The sequence below is a fragment of the Colletes latitarsis genome, chromosome 8 (genome assembly GCF_051014445.1).
Source record: "Colletes latitarsis isolate SP2378_abdomen chromosome 8, iyColLati1, whole genome shotgun sequence".
Lineage (NCBI taxonomy): Eukaryota > Metazoa > Arthropoda > Insecta > Hymenoptera > Colletidae > Colletes > Colletes latitarsis.
Window position 1 is genome coordinate 28,278,697 of NC_135141.1, and position 21,433 is coordinate 28,300,129.

A 21,433-nucleotide genomic window follows, 5' to 3' on the forward strand; every position below is an offset into this window, starting at 1 on the left:
TTTGTTTTATTAGAAATAGTAATTTTCAATTTGTGACACAACATACTGCAACTTCAATTCCCCAAAAAAATTGAACAGTATTTTCCACAATTTTATATAATCAAACCCATAGAGATGAAGCTAAAAAGGAAAAATACTAGTAAAAAGTAGTATCTCCTCACTTTATGATACGCATAAGTGCAATTCGGGGGTGGATCCGTAACAGTCGTCGCACAGTGTACGTGTACTCGACGCGTTCACTGTCAGCGTAACTGAAATATTAATGTCGTTGCAATGTTCTTTTCAGTTTTCGACGAGATTCGAGTCGGCGGACAGTGAACGCGTCTAGTAGCCGATACCGTCCTTAGTTTACTTTGTTACGCGTGCAAAGGGTCGGGCGTCGAGAATTGTTTAAAGGAGAGAGATTTCTTCGTTTCAGACTCGGAGGAGACGACGAGTGGCGGTGGCTCGCAGTCACCGACTCACATTCGCATCAACTTCGAGCGATGCTTTCGCAAGGAATACAGCGCGTCGTCGCTGCAGGGGAAAACGTCGTCGTCGTCGGCGGCCGCGGCGGCGGCGTCCATGGACGACTCGCAGCAATACTCCGACTCCGAGTCGGAGCAGAAGGTGTCGAAGGACAATTTGAGCAGTGCCATATTTAATCTGGTCGCCGGTGAGTCGGAGATCAGTCAGAGCGACTTCGAGGGATCGTTCAAGGTCGAGAACGAGAGAACGGAGGGCTCGGTGCGGGACTACTGCGTGAAAGAGGGCGACGTGTACCGGTGCACCGTATGCCATCGTACCTACACACACATCAGTAATTTCTGCCGGCACTACGTCACCTCACACAAGCCTAACGTCAAGTACTATCCTTGTCCAGTTTGTTTCAAGGAATTCACGCGGAAAGACAACATGGTCGCCCACGTGAAGATCATACATAGCCTTAAGCCGCATATGAGTCTTAGCAGCAGTGGCAGCAGTAGTATGGGACAACAGCGGTAGACCGCTGCCAGCGCGTCTGCTCTTCTCAGGCTACGTTCCTCGCCTCTTTCCCGTTTTGTCTCGTGAAGGGAACGTTCGAAAGGAAACGACGGAAACGAAACAGAAAAGATAAACGAATTACCCTTTACTCCTACGTCGCGGAGGGGGTCGCGGACAGGCTGGCGATCGCGTCGTGCAATTGTCGACAATTGTTGAACAAATCGTTGATCGATTTCTCCCTGGCAAGAGGCGGGGAACGTTGCGCTAGAAAGAGGCTAAAACACTACGAGAAGCTCAAACGAGACGCGAGAGCGTACGTGTCAATGGCTTTCCGGGTAAACCCATGGCTGTAAAAAAAAAATGATAATCGCAATGTTTCGAACGAACCAAGAGAGAACAAGCTGGTGTAGAAGTTGATTTCAGGGACAGAATTGTTGGGATGGATCAGGGATGAGCCATTGGACGCCATAGACAGATTCAATGTTTAAGATAGTAGCTAATTATATACAGGTTGAACCATTGTAAGTTGCTTGTTTCTGCCATTTTTATTTGTGGACTGATACTTTTGTACCTTAGGGAATGTGGTTCGGAAGGTCCTCCAACTGGCCAGCCTTTTAACTCTGGTTATTGTTTTAAATGTATAGACAAATGGACTCTCTCGTGAGAAGAGAATTTCAAGAAAACAGAATTTTATTTAGTAGATAAATGCATAAGTGGGAACATAATTAAGCAACGCGTACTCGGTGTCGCATAGACACATTAATCAGAATATTCATAGAGTCCATAGGGCTCTAAAAGAAAGAATTATTATACAGTAGAACGAAACAGATATTTTCCCTTATTAAAGACGCCTGTTAGAGAGTAGCAAATTTTATATAGTTTTATCGCCATTGTTTTTACTCGTCACTTTTATTCTACTTCTGTTAAAAGTAATAAAAGATAGCAAACAATATTAGATTCTTCATCTGCAGTGAAGAGATTCTTTTAAAACATTGTTACATAAAAGACTTGTATCTACTTGTGTGGTATTGATAAACGATGCACAGTGAGTTTGAATTTTAAAGATGGGAAGCGAATTTAATCCAATGTTTAGATGAGACGCGTGTTAAAATTTAATCGTATAGCTTTGGAGGACCTTTGGAGGACCTTTGGAACCATGTGATCCGCTGTAAAAGAACATCGACGATCGACGATCGTGTGGTTCACTCGGTGTAACTCATTCCTTAGCATATTCGACGCGTACGTTTGACAGATGACGAACGCGTAACAAGAAATTACATCTATTAACGTTATTCCGGCGACTAAGGGGGAACTAAATCGCGGCCAAGTGCCGGTTGCAGCTCAAAACGGTTTCTCCCGTTTCGCTGGGATGGTCCTTATCGTCGTTAAGGAGAATTTTAAATGAACATACGTAAATGATATTAAAGGTAGCAGCTAATAACAAATTTAGATTAGTCGGAGTCAAATCTAGGACACACACGGTACCTCTTATCATTCGCGATCGGTCGTTTTCATTTTAATAAATAATTGTCGTTCACGTGGCCGGTGGCTCGTTTTCTCTTTCTTCGTTCGGAAATTGGCAGTTTCGGGGCGAGACTGGCCGCCAAAGGGTTACGTATCTCGGCCTGTTACACAAGCTGGACCCCAGCTACCTTTCACGAGGAACAATTTTACGCGCGTAAACACACAACGGGCATTAAGTTACAAACGAAACGAGCTTTACCGCGTGCCTTCCCGATCGCGGGAAGTCGCGGATATATACAAACAAACAAACAAACAAATATATAGAAAAAAAAAAAAAAAGAAAATGAAAAAAGAAGCAAAATATGTGCATACAAAGAGTTTATATTATGATTGAACCGGTGTACTCGTTTAATCGTCTCAACGTAGTTCTGCGACGACGGGGATCAGTTTAAATAGAATTTAATGAAATCGCAGAAAATATACGTGAGTCCAAAAATCAACAAAGAATACAATTTACTATTCTGTGACTGTTATATTACGGAGAGAATCAAACGTGTCGCATGGGTTGGCGTTCAAGATGGCATACGTTTTTAACGTAATAAACGGATAAAGGAAACAAAATATATATATAAAAAAAAAAATACAAAGCAAGTGCATGCACACACACACATACACACATATACATACACACGAACACGCATACACATACACACATGATATAAATAAGGGAACCACGTAGACTGAGTAAATGCAATATATATGTACGATGACCGTTCGCCATGTTGTTGAGCCGTTGAGCTGTTGTCAAGCTGTTGAGCCTGATTCGAAGTTATATAGTAGCGTAATAGGGAGCCAAGGTAGAGAAAAGAAGTCCGCGGTTAGAGGGGGGCGGGGTAGGAACGAAAGAGGTGGTTTTAATGGGGGGGGAAAATAAACGGAACGGGACATGCAATTCTTGAAAGACTGCAGAGGGACGGTTTTAACGACACCAAATACAAGATAGTACTGACATTGGATAGACTGAAGGCACTTTAGTAGTAACTTAACGCCGTATCGTACTGTACCGTACTCGATTGAACAATAAGCGTGTTACACGCTCGATCGGTAAAGCTAATATAATAGTTTTGCTGCGTGTATAGTATATTTATATATTATACGAGTTGTTAATTTTTTATCGTTAACCCGCGACGCAAACGTAATTGCGAGACACCGTGGGCAGAGATCAGGCATTATTAAATTTGTTAACGCGAATTCACAATCAGTACTAATCGATACATTATACAGGGTGTTCGGCCACCCCTGGGAAAAATTTTAATGGGGGATTCTAGAGGCCAAAATAAGACGAAAATCAAGAATACCAATTTGTTGATGGTGGCTTCGTTAAAAAGTTATTAACGTTCAAAGTTCCGGCTGTAGAACTGCAATCTGTTCACGTATTTGAATTTTTTTCTCCAAAGTGCGTAGGAATTCGGGGGTGTGTGTAATAACCAAAAATAATTGTAATCGACCCTCGCAACTGAAAATAATTTTTTTAGAACGATTTGAAATATTTTAATTTTGTCGAAAATTTCACACATTCTCGAATTTTTTTCTAGAAAATGGGTAGGAATTCGAGGGCATGTCTATTCACCAAAAATGATTGCGATTGACCCCCGCAACTAAAAATAATTTTTTTAGAATTAATTAAAAATTTCTTTTTCGTCGGAAAATTTAGGCACCTACCCCCCCTGTCGATTTCTCTTAAAAATTCCTTTTTCATTTTTAGCAATTTTATTTGACGCCCTACAGAAAAGTTGTCTAATACTTTTTTGTAGGTACCCATGAGCTCTATTTCAGAAAAAAGTTTCATTGAAATATATTCGCTATTATAGGAGTTATGGCTATTTGAAAACTGAATCAATTTTATGGGGTTTTTCGCATTTTACGGGGTCAAGGAGCAACTTTCCCAATATTTTTAGAGTTTCTACATATTCTACAGTAAAATACGCGGCGTTTGGCTTTTTGAACGTTAAAATCGTCCAATCCGTTCAGAAGTTATGGTGTTTTAAAGATTCGCATGAATTTTAGGGAAACATTTCTGGCCAGAAATTAGATTTTCGGTAAGGAATTTTTTTCTCGAAAATGGTTAGGATTTCAAGAGTATGTCTATTGACCAAAAACGATTGTAATAGACCCCCGTAACTAAAAATAATTTTTTTAGAACGATTTGGAATTTTTTAATTTTGTCGAAAAATTTCACACCTTCTCGAATTTTTTTCTCATAACTGGGTAGGATTTCGGGGGTATACCTATTCATCAAAAATGATTATAATCGACCCTTGCAACTGAAAATAATTTTTTTAGAACGATTTGAAAAATTTTTTTTCCACCGAGAAATTTCACCACCTACCCGAATTTTTTTCTCGAAGGAGGGTAGGATTTCGGGGATATGTGTAATAACCAAAAATAATTGTAATTCACCCCCGCAACCGAAAATAATTTTTCCAGAACGATTTAAAATTTTTTAATTTAATTGTTAATAACTTTTTAACAAAGCCTCAGCCAGGAAATTGGTATTCTGATTTTCGTCTTATTTTGGCCTCTAGAATCCCCCATTAAAATTTCCCCTAGGGTTGGCCGAACACCCTGTATAGCTTTTTTTTTTTGTTTGTAAATAGCGAGCGCTGAATAACGTAAGACAAGGATGTGCATATCCAGGGTCGTAGAAATTGTTATTGTTAAAAGTTTGTCCTTGTCTTACTTGTCGCAGATTCTCCGTGAATCTGGTTACGCAATTAGTTTTTTTTTTTCTCTCTCTTTAAAGCGAAACGAGAGAGTCAAGAAACGTTCTATTAAAACAATAAAACTGTTCAAAAGGGATACGGCTACAGTGATGGTATATAGGCTTAGTCGTGAGAGACAGCACTAAAATACGATCGTAGCTTACTATATTTTGCACTTTTCACTTTGTCGAATCCTCTCTAGTCGAACACGTTCGTTCATAGACCATTCGTTAGAATAATGAACGGCTTTGCATGAATCGCGAGAGGAAGCGAAACGATTTATATACAAATTTTTTCGTTAGTTGGGCATAGACATTAGACGACTAGAGGCTATATAATAATAATAATTATAAATATTATTACTGCTACTATTAATTAATTATTATCGTAACGGAGACCTTCGTTGTTATTTTAATACGTGGGATCGAATAGAGGGAAAAGAGGAAATCAAGAGAGAGAAAGGGAGGGAGAGAAAGGGAAAACAGAGAGAAAGAGAGAGAGAGAAAGGAAAGAGAGGATAGGACGCGACCGTGATTTTGTACGGCCCTGTCCGTTCGCCCACGATTTGACCAGTGTTGTTCGTTCGTTATTCAAGAGATATCTAGCGTTGCAAAGATAAAAAAAAAATTTTAGTTGTAAGTGGAGTCAGGGACCGACGAATCAAACGGCAGTCCCTGAACGCGATCGCGCGTACTTTTAGGCGGATAGAAGGGGTTTTATTCAATTAGTTAGGCAGGCAGCAAAGATAGAAGAAGTAGGTGAAACAAAATAATTAACAAAAGAAAAAAACAGAACCGTATAGGGATGAGAATGATATACTAAAATTATAAGAATGTTTTTTTAGGTGTTTCTGATCATGGCGGACCGTGCCGCTGACTCGCTGATCAATGTATACTCTCAGGTCAATTATTTTCAAAATTAAGAACTTACATGGACCAAAGAGTGCTCCGACCGTTAAACGGTCGGATTATATTCGGCGGGGCGGGAAGATGTTTTTTTAAACGAGAGAAAACAGAGAAACGGAAAATTAAGGAGGCGGGTGGTGGTGGTCACAGGCCGGTCTTAGTGAAATCGTTGTGTTCAAGATGATGGGTTAACGTAAAAGCCCGTCCAAAGTGGAAACATGATGAGAGGGTGTAAACTGATAGTTGATATATAAATATAAAAAAAAAAAAAAGTGCAAAGAGGCAGCGGCTAAACAGCTTATATATCGATTTAAAGTAAAGATGAAACAAAATAATAATTAAAGTAATACACTCACGTTTGATAATCACTGAGAGGCTAAGACTAACTCAATTTTAGATGGCAGGCAAAGAAGAAAGATTTCTAGAAAGCGAGCAAAAGCGTGTTGACGTCGAGTGGAAAGTACAGCAGAAAATAGAGCTCTCGGATCGCCTAAAGTAAAGAAAAAAAAAAAAAAAGGAAACAATGAAGGAAGGTTAATATAAACAAAACAGAAAACAATAAATTTTTGCCAAATTATGAAGGAAAAACGATCCCGTTGGATTCTGTCGATACTTGGTTGATGATTAGTTTTTATCATAGGCCAGGGACAGATAGATTTCGAACGTTCTGCGTTTAATCGGGGGCCTTCCGTAGTAGCTCGTTCGGGGGAAATCCAATTTTATTCGTCCGTTAAAAAGAAAAAATGATAATAATAAAAAAAAGAAAACGAGTGTTAGTTTACCCTAGTCGACTTTTACGTGAGAAATCGCTCGAGAGATAACGAAACTCTTGTTTCCGATATTTGTTGACAGGATGTTTGCCTTTTTTAAATTTTATTCATTGCATAATATATATAGTCCGTTGAACGTCTTATTCGTCGTGTCGCGCGAGCGAAACAAGGAGGGCATAACAAATTTTAACTAATTGTTGAAGCGACCGAAGACAGTTGCAGAAGCATTCGGTATTACATTAAATTAAAAAAAAAATAAAATAAAAATAAAACAAAAGTATGTTATCGATGACACGTGTGCGAGTTTAAAGTTTGGTAAAGCTTCACTTACATCGAATTCCTTACTCGGTATCTTAAGGCTCGTGATCAGGGTAAACTGATACCTTAAACAAATTGTTGAAATTTAGCAGTTGATCTTTTTGAAGCTTGCTACGAAAATTTATCGTACAACATTCGCTCACGTTCGTTGCCTTTAAATGTTGTTAATCTTTAGAATTAAGGTTTGTATAAAAGGGAAATTCATGTTGCCAATCAGTAAAAAAAAAAAAACGTTAGTAGTGGTCTCGGTGTGGTGTTTATCGTGAACTAAGGATGAAACGATATGAACGTCCTTGTTGCTCGTACAAAATTAGTGTTCAAATTGTAAAAAGTGTTCATAGCGAGTAAAGAAGAAGAAGAAGAGAAAAAAAAGATAAGTCGAAATGTTATGAGGAATTGTTTGTAGGTGGTGCGCCTTGCGGCTTGCATCACGTGTCACGTGTTTCTTGGCGATGTCGCGGAACCGATTGATTTCAAAAAGAGAATCTGTCAACGAGAAAGTTCGATAGTCGAGGTGAACTTTTTCGACGGGATCTGCACCTGTCTTTTCTACTTTAATTCTCAACTTCGTCACATTGAGTCTATTATGTTCCGAACGCAAGCGAATTTCTCACGCTAATCGAGGGTAGGTTCGCTGAGGTCTCGTCGATGAGTTTCGCGTTGAACATATTTTAATTAATTTATAAGTCTACGGACATTGCGGGTGGATACGGGGAATGAATACGAAAAAAAAAAAAAGAAAAATAACAAGAAAATTTTAAATAGAATATATTATATTTATGTGTGGCTCTTGCAATGGCGACGTCCAAGCGATTCTCGTCTTTTTATTCGTCCCCTTACGGGCGGGACCACCAGTCAATACCGATTATACTAAGTTTTCCACGTGTTAATCGGCATCGGCCGCCGTTGCAAGAGACCACCGCGAAAGAGGAACAGAGAGAGGTAAATTACGAGGCTTAAAAAGCAGACTGTACTATCGGATAGATTTTAATATATATATTAAATATAAATATATATATACATAAACATATATATATATATATATATATTAAAAAAAAAAAAAAGAAAAGAATCATAGTTTATTATCGCAAATAAATTACACGCATATGTACACAGACACCTATACAGAGAGAGAGACACGTATACAAAATGCGCGAACTGGTGTAAAAGAATGGTACGTATATGTATATATACATATGTAAACACACATCTGTATGTATATGTACATATATATTAATATTATTATTGCGATGATTATTATTATTATTGCGATTATTATTAATATTATTACGATTATTATTATCATTATTATTATTATTATATATTATATATATATAAACAAAAGTTATATCGAATATATTTTAGCGCTAGTTGATAATACCTATTAACGTCGTTGCAGTTTTTGAAATGATGCGTCAGAAAATGAGAGTTGAAAAAAAAAAAAAAAAAAAAATATGAAAGAAACGGAGATACGTGGTTGACTTTTAACTTTATATATATACGTTGAATTAACGTACTTCAGTGGGATCCAATAATATGTAGCGGTGTAATCCCCGATTTGGTGCCTTTTTAAGCGACATAAATAATGACGATGAAAAATGGAAAAAAAAAAAGAAGGAAGGAAGAGGGAGAGAAGGAAGGAAAGACGATGAAGGGGAAGTAATAAGTAAATTGTTATGAAGACGCGATCGCAGGCGCGCGCGTGTATATCCCTTTTTTTAAAAAAAGGCGCGCCCGACGATCGCAATCTAGTGCCAAATAAGTGAGACCTTGTCGTAAAATGAGTGTAAAGACATAAAAGAAGAAAAAAAAAAAAAACAGAATAATAAGGTGAAATTTTATAGGGAACTTTTTAGAGAAGACGAGTCTTTTCTGACGCTGGGTAGACTTAGTATATTTTATATGCACTGATTGTTTGATTATGACTATCGATAATAAAAAGAACGGTGTTCAATAGATTATAATTGAAGGATTTTTAAGTCTCGCTGTACCGACTTGTCTTACACACGCATTCACGTCTCCGTTTTTGCGCGCTCGCTTTGCGAGATTCGTCGACAGCGGATTACCCTTAGACGAAACCGATCATCGACAATGAGACTCGTTATTCTACGGCTTGATCGAACGAACGTCGAGACGAATCTCGGAAAGTTGTTCGCCGTTTTATATCCCGCGTGCAAAGTAACGCATCGAAACGTTCCCGTCGTTCGTTGTCGCGCGACTCGAAATTTTTATCCGATAACGATTGCGTAAAAAAATCGAGCGAGTTAACAGCAATAACACTCTAGCAAATTCCGTCATGTTACTTTTTGATTTCTCAACGACACTTACCACTTTTTTGTTGCAACGTTTCGACGGTTTCCTCGCGTCGATTTTGCTTTTCTTTTCGAGGCTTGCGTCGATTCAACGACGGAAGAAAGTAAACACCGTGAATTGGATGCAGAAAAAAAGTGGTGGAAACGCGCGAATGAGTGTACGAAACGACGGATGATGTTCAGCGACGGTGTATCGTTGAAAAGAGCGAGAAAAAAGAAAGGAAAATCGCGGCTCGTGCGTTGTATCGAGAAATACAAATAGTGGCTAATAAGTTTAGTGGCCTGGAACCGCCCTGCCCCGAATGTATACACGCTTATCGAGGAAAGTAAGCGGACTAATCGCATTGAATCGAAAGGTAATTACCATACAAAACGATTAAACAAAAGCACGGTTTTCGTACGTGCCCGTAGAACATCCTTTTACTTTACACAATTTTTTTCGTTGCGTTCACTTGTCGTTTCCGTTGTTATGCGTCGCGATTTGTCCGCACGTATGTGGAACGTGAGTGTTAATTCATCGGAGACTCGTGCGACTCCTCGTTTCTCTCGAGGACATTGAATTACAAAAGCGAAATCACCATCCAAGTGCCATAAAGTTACTTCGAATCGAGAGACCCTTCACAGACGATCAATTTGCCACGAGTTCTGTGCAGCTATCGAATCGCGTTGACTGCTAAACAAAATTGTTAATCTCGCGTTGCGTTCCACACCCGTGCAACACCCTACCCCCCATCACCTCCAATCGTAGTGATTTCTCGATTTAGTCGGCTCGAAGAACAAAGAAAACAAAAAACGAATATCACGATATGTCCACGAATGGAAACGGTACATTACGAAACACGCCAAATTCGAGAATTCTCTGCACTCACCACGAAGCACCGTTACACTTAGCCAAAAATTACTTTTATTTAGTATCGTTTTAGCGATTGTGGATGATGCGTCCCGTCGGTCGTCCGGCGAACGATCCCCCGTGGCGTGCAACGGCGCGAGCAATTATTTAAACGACCCTCATTAGCGAACGTTGCTCGATTACTTGTAAAGTATATCACCGTGACCGACGGGAAAAGCGATCCACGGCGCCGACGGGACGATCTTTAGATATTAAGGTTCCCTAGCCGCGGCCGGCTCGAGCAAACGCGAACGCGCGACGATCTAAAAATATAAAAAATCGAATCTGCGATCTCTGCGTTGTGATCTAATATGTTTTACGCGCGAAAATGTAAACGCTGGAACGCTGTGAACGTCGAACGCCGCTCGCGGTGGCCGGTCGCGACAGGGAAGCAAGCGATTATTATTTTTTATGGACTTTTGTTTTGCATGTTGCGTACGCGTATTGTTGATTTATTATTTTTACTGTCCTGGACAATGAAGGAAAGTGAAACATTTGGAGAGCAACAAAAAGATAAATATATATATGTACATGGTTTGTTCGTTGCATTTAACTTTTTGATTTTTATAAGCCCGCCCGGCTGTTGCACTTGTTGCACTAGTTTTATTTTTTTTTTTTTTTTTTTTTTTTTTTTTCGTATACGTACTTGTTCGTTCTGTCGTTAAGAGAAACGATCTTAAAAGTTTTCCGTCCCCGTGTTGGTTTCAACGGAACATTGCGTACGATTGTCATCGATTGAATTTAGTACAACGAAACGCGACAGGGGAATCTGTTGCACATTTGGTACACGACTGCAGTGACATTTGTCTTTCCTACGAAGTCGCCTAGGCGCTTCAGCTTGGACAGTTTCCAGCTCGTCTAGCAGCGTGTACCAAAATTACTCGCGCCAATAAGCTTGAAAACAACGGATGAGTTCCGTCTTTCGTTGCAGTGGTCATTTGATTTTATTTTCTTTTTTTTTTTTTTTAAGTTGATACACGGTTCGTTACGAATTTTCAGCGTGGAATCGATGGAGCCCTTGGAATCCGTCTATCGATGTATGTTTACGTGTGCCTTTTTCTTGTAGATAGACCACTTGTGCTATGATCCTACTAGTAAACTACACTTACACGAAACGTAAGAACGGCACATTTTGTCGCGCGACTTATTAAAAAAAAAAAAAGAAACAATGGTACGATTATACTTTGTTTTATTTTCGTTTTATCAACGTTACTTTTTTATTTTCGTTGACACCCGGAATCCATTTATCCTCGTTGTTCCTCGACTCCCAATTAAGTAGATAGTAACTTATGTTTTGCGTTACGATTCTTATTTACAGGTATCATTGAAATTTTGTTTCTGTTGCGTAGAAAAATATCTGTGTTTACGATAATCCTCGCTTGTATGCCACTTTGGTTCCAGATGAGCTTAAACACGACCTTATTCGAGCACTTTTTAATTATGCGTTATTCGAAAATTTTTTTTAACGACTTTCAATTTCGTATAAATGAAAATTGTTCAAATTAGATGGTGTTTTGGACTCATTTTCATCGAGACATCATCCCCACGAAGATAACTCAATAACATTCCAGATAAAATTCGATATAAACAAAAACTGTGACAGGAATGGCATACAAGCGGGGATTACTGTAATCGCTTTGTTTTACAGGGAGTTACACATTTCGTTTACGATTTCCGTGCTCCACTTTTGTTTGCACGCATTAAAGTACGCAGTATGAGTATACTGGGCGAATCGTATAACTTCTCCATCTCTGTTATTCGTCGTGAAATCAAAAGTGAACATTAAAAAAAAACCAAAATAATAAAACTGGACAAGTTACACGTTCGAACAGTGTCGATGAATATTTGTATTTAAATTACAATTAGCAGTTGCATGTAACGCACATATAGTCGTATCGTAGAGAAAGAAGAAAATTAAGAAACACTCGCCAAAGTATTCTTTGATTATAATTAATTGTCGTAACGTCGTAGCGTTAAATCGTCGTGTCTATGGTTTGCCACGATCCATTACTGACTGAAATCTTTTCGCAGACTTCTCATCGGGGAGTACGAAATCGGACGGAGAGACGTGGAAGGAGAAGACACGAAACCTCGGGACAGGATCCTCGGGGAGTCAAGCGAGCACGGAGACATCGAGCGCGAGATCGACCGCGACAACATCATTGACCACGACGACGAGCTCTACGTCCACCGCGGGCTCGAACTCCGCCGCGAACACGACCACGGCGCCGTCGAGAAGCTCGTCGGCGTCGCCCGCCACCGGCAGAAACAACGCTCAGAACAGCGGCAGCAGCACCCCGACGACGAACTCGTCCACCAGCGGCCACCAGATCGGCACGATGTCCGCCCCCCCGGGCCGCCAGGTGCCCAAGAGGCGCATGAGGCGTCGCGCGACCTCCCACTCGCAGGATCCCGCCGAACAGCTGACCGAGATGTCCGTCCGCGGACTGAATCTCTTTCGCTACGCCTCGATCTCCGAGGGCGTCTACCAATGCACCGAGTGCGCGAAGCTCGACATACAGAAAACGTTCAAGAACAAGTACAGCTTCCAGCGGCACGCTTTCCTGTACCACGAGGGCCACCAGAGGAAGGTGTTCCCGTGCCCCGTATGCGGCAAGGAGTTCTCCAGGCCCGACAAGATGAAGAACCACATGAAGACCGTGCACGACTGCTTCATGCCCAAGGATTGCGTCGTGCCCTTTGGCTTTTTTCTCTCGCCTTAGCGGGCGGTGCGAGGGCGAGGTGGGGTTGCGATCGGTCCGGCACGAAGAACGACCGCGCCGGCGGACGGCCACGACGGGCGAGCGGAAACCGCCGCGACCAGCGGCACCCAAAGGAACGCGAGGACCTCGACGGCGAGGACGACGCTGAAACAGCACTCGTCCGCGACGAAGATCGTGTCCGTGTTCAGGCGGGGCCGCGTCTAGGGGGCGATCGAAACCCGAGTTTCGTACTCCTCGCGGCGTACCCGAGTCCCGGTTGTCCGCGAAACGCGGCGCGTCACGGAGGATACGCGGAAACGAAACAGTCTGCCTGCCCCCCCGTTCCGAATGTGCGAAACCGTGTGTCGCGCGGACCAATCGCACGGCCCCATCTCACCCCCGCGATGATCGATCCCCCAGTCTTAATCGAGTTAGTCGTTACGAGGGAGCCCGACGGGTTGCCGCTCGAGAAGAAGAGCCCCCCGGAGACGCGTGGCGACCGGGCGGAGGAGATCAACGCGACGAATCGGATGCAAACGCTGCTTGATCGGGCGACGTCGAGCGATCGCGATGAATAACAGGGGCCCGTAGACGCGACGACTGTATTAACTGAGAACGAATTTTTCTGTGCACTGCACGGATGCACGAACACCGCCAGTGGATAGGTAGTCTTTTCGTAAGCCTTTATAATACCAATTCCGGGGTGACTTCTAATCAAATTCTAGTACTGCAGAAAGTAAGGGGAATGTGGACAGTATTGAGTTATCTTATAGTTCCTTTTTTTAATATCAATTTAATAATGTTGATTTCTTTATTGATTATAATAGATACTGTGTCAAATAGAAGCAGCGTTTATTAATCTAATTTGTAGCGATAAATGTAATCAAATTTTTTAGTTATACTCTGTTGATTTCGTTAGAATTTAATGATTCTTAATCGCTGTGTCACGTTCGTCGATAAATTTTTAATTTCTATTTAACATATTTACTATAATTTGTGGGCCTTAAAGGGATTAAAAATCTTCTAAACTCTGTCATTAGCGGAAGTTTAATAGGTCCCTTAATAGCGCGTAGGAATCGCGGGACTGACGCGCGCAACGTCGGCCGCCATCACGCGGTTAGTCGCTGGCGTACACCGCGGTAGTAAACAAGTGCTTGGTTCCGTTGGTGGTACCATAATTTCCTGCTCATTCGTCTTGTGAATCACGTGCTTGAGAAGAGGACGGATTCCCTGGCAGTGTTCGTACGTATGTAATGACATGGAAAATTTTGTTCGAAGCGTGCCGTGAGTGCCCCTGTGTCGTAACAATTTACGAACGGTCGCGTCAATCCATTGTTTTACAATTCACGGTGTGATAGATCGTCGCGTCTACGGACCCCCCATGAAGGATGTCTATCCTCGAACGTGGCTACTCGAGCGATGTGCCCCTCTATGTACATTAGTATTATATGATCCTTGAACCGTGCAATAGCGCGCAATGCTTGCGAGCCGATCGACGCTCGGTTGTTCTCCCTCGCTCGTGCGCTCGGCGTGTTTTAATACGCGCGGGGACGTGTAGTGACGCGTGAAGTGAAATTTGGCTCGCGAGTCGACGAACATTTTAAAATTTCACCGAGAAACAGCCTCCTCGACAGTTTCTCGAGCTTACGTGCACGCGTACCTATGTATTTAAACCATTGTTTCACAGCGCTGACAAACTTGCGTCGGGCTCCCGCCTACCTATATTCCCCCCATCCCCCCCATTTCTGTCTCCCCCCTCTCCCCCCGCGTAACAAATGAATTTTTTAATGGACGCAGTATTTTACGCGGGCGTAGTCTGCATTGATTCCAATTTTGTTCTCGTTATCTTTTGAGAATCGAAATTTAACGACATCCGGCGAACAAAGGAGAAAATTATTCTTAGAATACTAACGAGCTTTCTCGTGCCTTTATCGATGTTTTTCTGTTTTATTTTTCTTTTTTTTTTTTTTTTTAAGGATAGCTTGGAAATATATACGTATCACGGGCAAGAAGTGTATAAAAACTGTGCAAAAAGGAAAAAAGAAATTTTACATTAACGGTTTAGCGAGGATACAGAGTAACGTAAGCAATACGAACAATGGGACTGACAAAATGATGTTATACGAATAATTCATTCTTTCTTCTAGAATCGTACCGTGATCATAGCTTTAAAAGTGCGTCGATGCTTTAACGTACAAGGTTTTTCGATTTTTTTCTTTTTTTTTCGAATGAAATTTCAATTTCAGCAGGCAATATGTGAAACGTTGGTTAGAAATATGTTCTCTCCTCTTCTCAGTTATTTTGAAACTGCACCTTTCGTAGTCCCTTCGACGTCTGCGTAGAACTCTGCATAGTCACAGTCGAGACATGATTCTTCCATTTTCTTTTGCCGTTAGAGCGAGATCGTGTTCTTAGAAAGACGCGTATATTCGTCTCTACCTACGACCTTAATTGCACTTAATTGTTCGCTTGTAGGATAAAAAAAAGATAGCAATGTTCTTCCAATTCCTCGAACGGATCCGAAAATACCGTGGAGGGAAAGTAATTAAGCGGACCCCTCGGTGAACGTGCAGAGTTTCGTAGTCAGGATTTTCTTTTCTTTTTTTTCTTTTTTTTTTTCTTTTAATTTTTGTAAGCCAAACAGATTTGATTCCAATGGTGCGTAGCGAAGCGTATTAGTAAAATGTTAAAAAGAAGAAAAAAAAAAAAGAAAGAGAAAGAAAATGTATATTTATCACAGAGTTTATAACGGTTCGCTACGAGCACAGGAGACTCGTAGAGTTCGATAGGTAGTGCCTCGAATAGAGAGAGAGAGAGAAGGAACACGAATTATACTGCATAGCAGCCTCGGTATATGTACAGGTTCTCTGGGAAAGTGTATTATAGTTATTACCAATTATTAATTATTACTATTATCATTATCAATTTACCATTACTTGCACTACTATTAATGCAGCAAACAATATTATTTTTATTATCACCGTTACAATTATTGCTATTAATATTATTGTTTGATAAGAATTATTAACTTTTAGCTATGGACAAGCACCGATAAAATTGGTTATTATTACTAGGTATATAAGTTATATGCACATGCAAGCACGGACACGTTATAGAGAAAGTTATATGTATACAAACATAGTACACAGAGCGTTTACGTTTTAATACTTACGTACAATTATATCCAGAACCACTGGTTGTTCGAAGAAACGATTTCGTGGTTTGTAAACTATACGTCTGACGAAAAATTGGCATACAATTGTATTTAAAGCAATATTATATAAAATATACTATATTATAAAACTATATTATAAAACTATATTATAAAATATAGCATAGAAAGTCATACTCGGAACAGGATAACTTTTGTCTGAAATATTTCTTTGAGTAATCAGTAGTTCGGGAGATATCAGTATGAAAATATTAAAATGGGAAATCCTGTGTACTTATAATGGGCCTCGGTTAGTTCGGGTCTAGACCGTTTGTTTTTTCTCTTCGATTTATTATTATTATTATTATTATTATATTATATTATATTATATTATATTATATTATGATATACTTTTTCGTTCGTTCGTTCGGTTAAAAATCTGAGAAAAAAATCTGTTATTTGATGATACGCTATTAACATGTTTTCTTTTCTTTTTTTTCCGGTGTTGGGACACCGCAGTGTAGACGTAGCAAGGTCGAATTACGTAAATTTTTCGAGAGATACGCAGAATAGAATTAACGCAAACGAAGTTTACGATATCGTTCGTAGGGATATAACGAGTTACTTATCGCCCCTCCGTGTCCGACAATACGAAATGCAACGTAGTCGCGCGAGAATCGAGGTGTCGACGATTCGTCGCGCCCCGTACCTCTTTGTTGTTATTACTCCTTCAACAGAAAAATCTGGTTCTCATCAGGCGCTTCGAAACGAATAAACGCAGCAATTTGTACAATAATTAGCAATAACGAGCGCGCCGTTGAGTACTTCCGAGAAAAGTTGTATAACGGGAGCACGAACATTCTGTCCCGAGTGGGAGGGGCGTGCCTTCCTTATCGAGAGATCTATTCGACAAAAAATTCGACTTCATCTTTGTAACATCCGCGGACCAAGCAATGCGTATAAAAGAATCAGCAAACAAGCACTTTGATTTATTCCTAAAAAGTAATCGCGTAGGTATCGTTGGAAGAAAGAAAGATCAGTCCTAAGGTAAGAACATGATTCATGGTTCATGATTCCGTCGAAGACTGATCTTCGTTCCTCCCTGCGGTACGTATAGCGTCTCAACCACGGCCACGCCCCCGCGGGACGGACGCTCGCGCTCCCAACTGTACATGTCGGTTACATCGAACAGTTTTGCGAGCTCTGATATTACACGGATCTTTTCCATCCATGCTGCCCTCCCCACAGTTCTACGAATTTACTAGAAGTATTTACTTATCGAGTCTTCGGCGCAAAACGCGTCGCAACCGAAATCCCCCCTCCCTTTTCTTCCGATATCCGAGCTGCAAGAGAGCATTCGAACGAATACCGAACGGAAAGGAGTATTTTGGTCTTCCGACGTCGGTGTTATATGGCGTGATAGCATCGTGTGAAAATGAGCGTGGATGTGTACGTGCGATATATATGTAAGAATGATGGTTGGTCGCGAGAGAGCTATTTAAAAGAATATATATAAAGAGATATATTAACGTGAGAGGGAATAATGTGCACCAGCGTGCGATTTCTTCCGAGAGGTATCCAATGATCGAGAGAAAGGAACCCCCCCCCCCTGCCCCCTACAGAAATTTATATATTTTCGTGCCTTTTTTCTACGTCCAGTCGGATCGTTGATAACGCGAAGAGCGAATTATACTTTGATATTACGCGCGCGTGAACGCATCGAGTATACATATCGTACAATTAGGCTTTAACCGATCGGGTATATGCGATGGATGCAAAATAACAATGGGCATCGTATGCAATTTCGCTTGGGTTTCGTTTAACGAGGAAATTCTATTTGAAAAAAAAAAGACGGAATCCGTCTATCGCGTGCGTTACGGGGCCTCTGATGTTGATCGTGCCTCTAAAAAATTCTCTACTTCCACGTGACGTGTGCAAAAGCAATTTAGGACGGTCGTGTCACTCTTTTTTTTTTTTTTCTCTCCACTTTTCCATGCACTGTGACTACCTTACTTCTTACGTTCTAGTTTTATACCACTACTGTAAGAGTTCTATTATTATTATACCTATTACTATTGTCATCGTCAAATAACGTTTATTTTATTTTTAATTTTAATCGTATCATCGGGTAATTAGTTAGCGCGGTAAGGTGCGTTAGGCTTTAAAAAAAAGAAAAAAAAAAGGAAACCACAGCAACGGCGTTTAGCGTGAACGAGACGTGAGGATAGCCAGACGAATGCAAACAAACGGTTATTATATTTATAATACAGATATTTTATTTGAGCGTTACAATGCTACAGCTCGCGACAATAACGCGGCGCCCTACTATGTTTCCACTTTTGCTCGTTAACGAGGCGGGTGTTTATGTATCGCGTCGTTCCGACTCTGACTTATTTATATAAGATGGTTGACCGCTGCAAATTTTATTCGTGTTGGTAGCTGAATATGCGGGCGAATTTCGCGAATCATTCGAAGCTGACTAGTTTTTTTTTTTCTCTCTCGTCTGTCGGTCGGAACGTCGCGAAATATTCCGCGAACGAAATTCGTCGAGTGCAGTGCTCGATTGCACTGATGAACTTAGATTAATCGATTTAGAATTTGTTGAGAAAAGGTTTCACTACACGGTTTTCACTGTCGGTAAAAATTTGTATCGACGATTGGACAAGCAATCGCGTAAACACGTTCCCTTTACGGCAATATTCGTAGCTCCGCGACGCAGACGGGAGTCGACTCGTAAAAATGGCCGAAAACGCAGTATGGCGTCCCGAGCGAATACGGGAATTTAAGTCCGGTTGCATTCGAGGGTAAAAATTAATGCAAGCGAGTTTTAGCAAATTTACGGTCACCGTTATATATATGTATAAATATATACAAATATTTATGTATGTGTATATATATATATTTATATATTTAGTAGCGATACGTACGAGTACTGGGCACTTTTATTAAGCACGGAAACATCATGGAAACCGTCGCACGGCACTCCGTTGCGGTAGACGGGAGAAGCGCGGTACATAGAACAATTACGCTGAACACGCAAACGTAACAAAGGGGAAGCATTCTTTGCAGGACATCGAGACACGAACGTTCGACACAGTAATTTTATGTTTTGCAATAGATAATGAAAATTGCGAGAGAACTGTTAAGAAATATAGACGTTGCGAATACAGAAAATCTATTATATATTATATATAAAATACTATATTATGTTATATTATATTGTACCGTCCATCCTACTTGGGGGATGGAGGCACGTTAAAAAAAAAAAAAAAAGTTATATACATATAACAGTAACAATAAAGGAAGCAAAGCTGCACGTTCGCACATTGATCGTCGGTCGTCGGCTGTACATTTGTTTTCAATGTACGTAACGTATGTACCTATATTATTGGTGTCTGGTGGCGATTAAGAGCGATAACAGTTTGATAATTATTATTATTTTTATTTGTTTTTACCTAATTTGTAGTTTCTTTGTAACTCTTTGTGATATACATTGCAATAGTCTATCCGACCGTTTATTTGTTGTATCGATTAGCGCAACCTTCATCAAAGCAAGACAAAGAAACGCACATCTTTCGAGGACTCTGTCGCGGCAGTCTCTGGCCCACTCTTAACGATAAATAACGGCGCTCGCGTGCATACGTCGTGTTCGACGCTGGGCAAATAAGATGTGTAATAATCGAACTTGGATCAAAATAAAATTTCAATAGAATTCAAGAATTTAATAACGCGGTAAAGATAGCTTTTAATTCGATTCGTAAAATACGTCGAGTATGGCGACGCTCGAATTCTTCCATTTTTCAGGAACAGAACTTGCAAATCCCTTAATACGCCTGATTTCACAGAAATATGTTTCCCATTTCCACGATGCGTTCGCTACCACCATTTTATTTGATCAATTGTAAAACTTATCTTTTATCGGTTACTCGAAATTTGCCCATCTCTGACCACAGACTACATTACGTTTGTAATAGTTTTATTTAATACCATGAGAGGAATTCATACACCACCTGAGAATCCTCTTGCAACTATGCAACTTATGTATATAACAATTGTTCGTAAAACGCATAATTTACAAGTGATCCCAGATAAGTGTATTAAATATGTTCACCTTGTGTACAGTGACGCGTGGTAGCGAACGTGTTAAACTCTGTTTAACATTGTCAGTTTTTGAACTATTGCTTAACATAACAAAAAATGTGAAGTTACACCAAGCACTTTGTTTGCTATTTCATCCAATTTATTTTGGAGCTTTACAGAAACAATATATGATATTAATCTGCAATGCAATGAAATATAATGTAGAGAGAAATGTACAGAATGGTAAAAATGTTGCAATAAAAGCTTGTGGCAGAAAGTTACAAGAATAATATATCTGTGAAGGAAATACTTACTAATGAAGTGTATAATTATAGTCATTTCTGACATTTATATTTACCAATTTAAAATCAACAGTGAAAATGAAACTTTGAAATGAAATCTCACGGTAATTTTGAAAGGTATTAATATTTAAAGTTTCATTTCAAACTGTTGATCTTTAATTTAAAAATATAAATATCAGCAACTACTATAATTGTATATAAAATAAAGATCACAACAAAATATTCCTAATAGAAATAAGAACAAGGCCACCAATAAAATATAAGTGTTTCGTTTTTACTGTTTGTTAAATATCATACACCTACCATTGTAATTAATTCACATATAGCGTAAGGATTCATTGTTCACAATTTTCGTCATTAAGGCTTTTTCAAGTATTAGCTTCCACTAATGATGTATTTGTCTTCATTTATGTTATAAAATTTAATTTTCTTTTCTATAATACCTTCCACCCTTTTCTCTCACAGGATTATTATTCATTCTAGTCATTGATACCAGAAATCAATAGTTAACAAAAATTCATGCAAAAAGAAGTAAAAGTTCCTTCGTAACATTTGCGATTCCAAGCTTCGTTACCAAGATACAAGCAATTAAAGTTTACTAATACGACTTCCGGCACGCGCCATTTGCATATCAGCCAACGAAACACTTTCAATTGCTCGTATTTTAATAACGAAGCCTCAGACTGCAAAATGAAGGATTTTTCTATTCCTATTGCCATGGCGAATTAATTTTGTCTCTGAAAAAGGCTAAAATAAATTCTCATTGAAAACGATCAAGATGCTTGGTAGGACTTCACATTTTATCAACGAGCAAA

At 39.9% G+C, this 21,433-nt stretch overlaps 1 protein-coding gene across 9 annotated transcripts in view; it reads left to right on the forward strand.

Annotated features, from left to right (window-relative positions):
• Ttk (zinc finger and BTB domain-containing protein ttk) overlaps window positions 1–21,433 on the forward strand; it is a 66,668-nt gene that overhangs the window by 33,864 nt on the left and 11,371 nt on the right. For 3 of the 9 annotated variants that reach the window (XM_076771047.1, XM_076771046.1, XM_076771048.1), the window contains exon 5: window positions 12,415–20,895. The exons of 4 other annotated variants lie outside the window; for them this stretch is intronic. In XM_076771047.1, coding sequence (XP_076627162.1) covers window positions 12,415–13,106 — 692 coding nt within the window. In that variant the 3' untranslated portion in view covers window positions 13,107–20,895. Of the gene's footprint in view, window positions 1–418; window positions 7,662–12,414; window positions 20,896–21,433 lie in introns of those variants that run through there. 2 more of the 9 variants (XR_013080130.1, XM_076771052.1) reach the window with 2 other exon arrangements.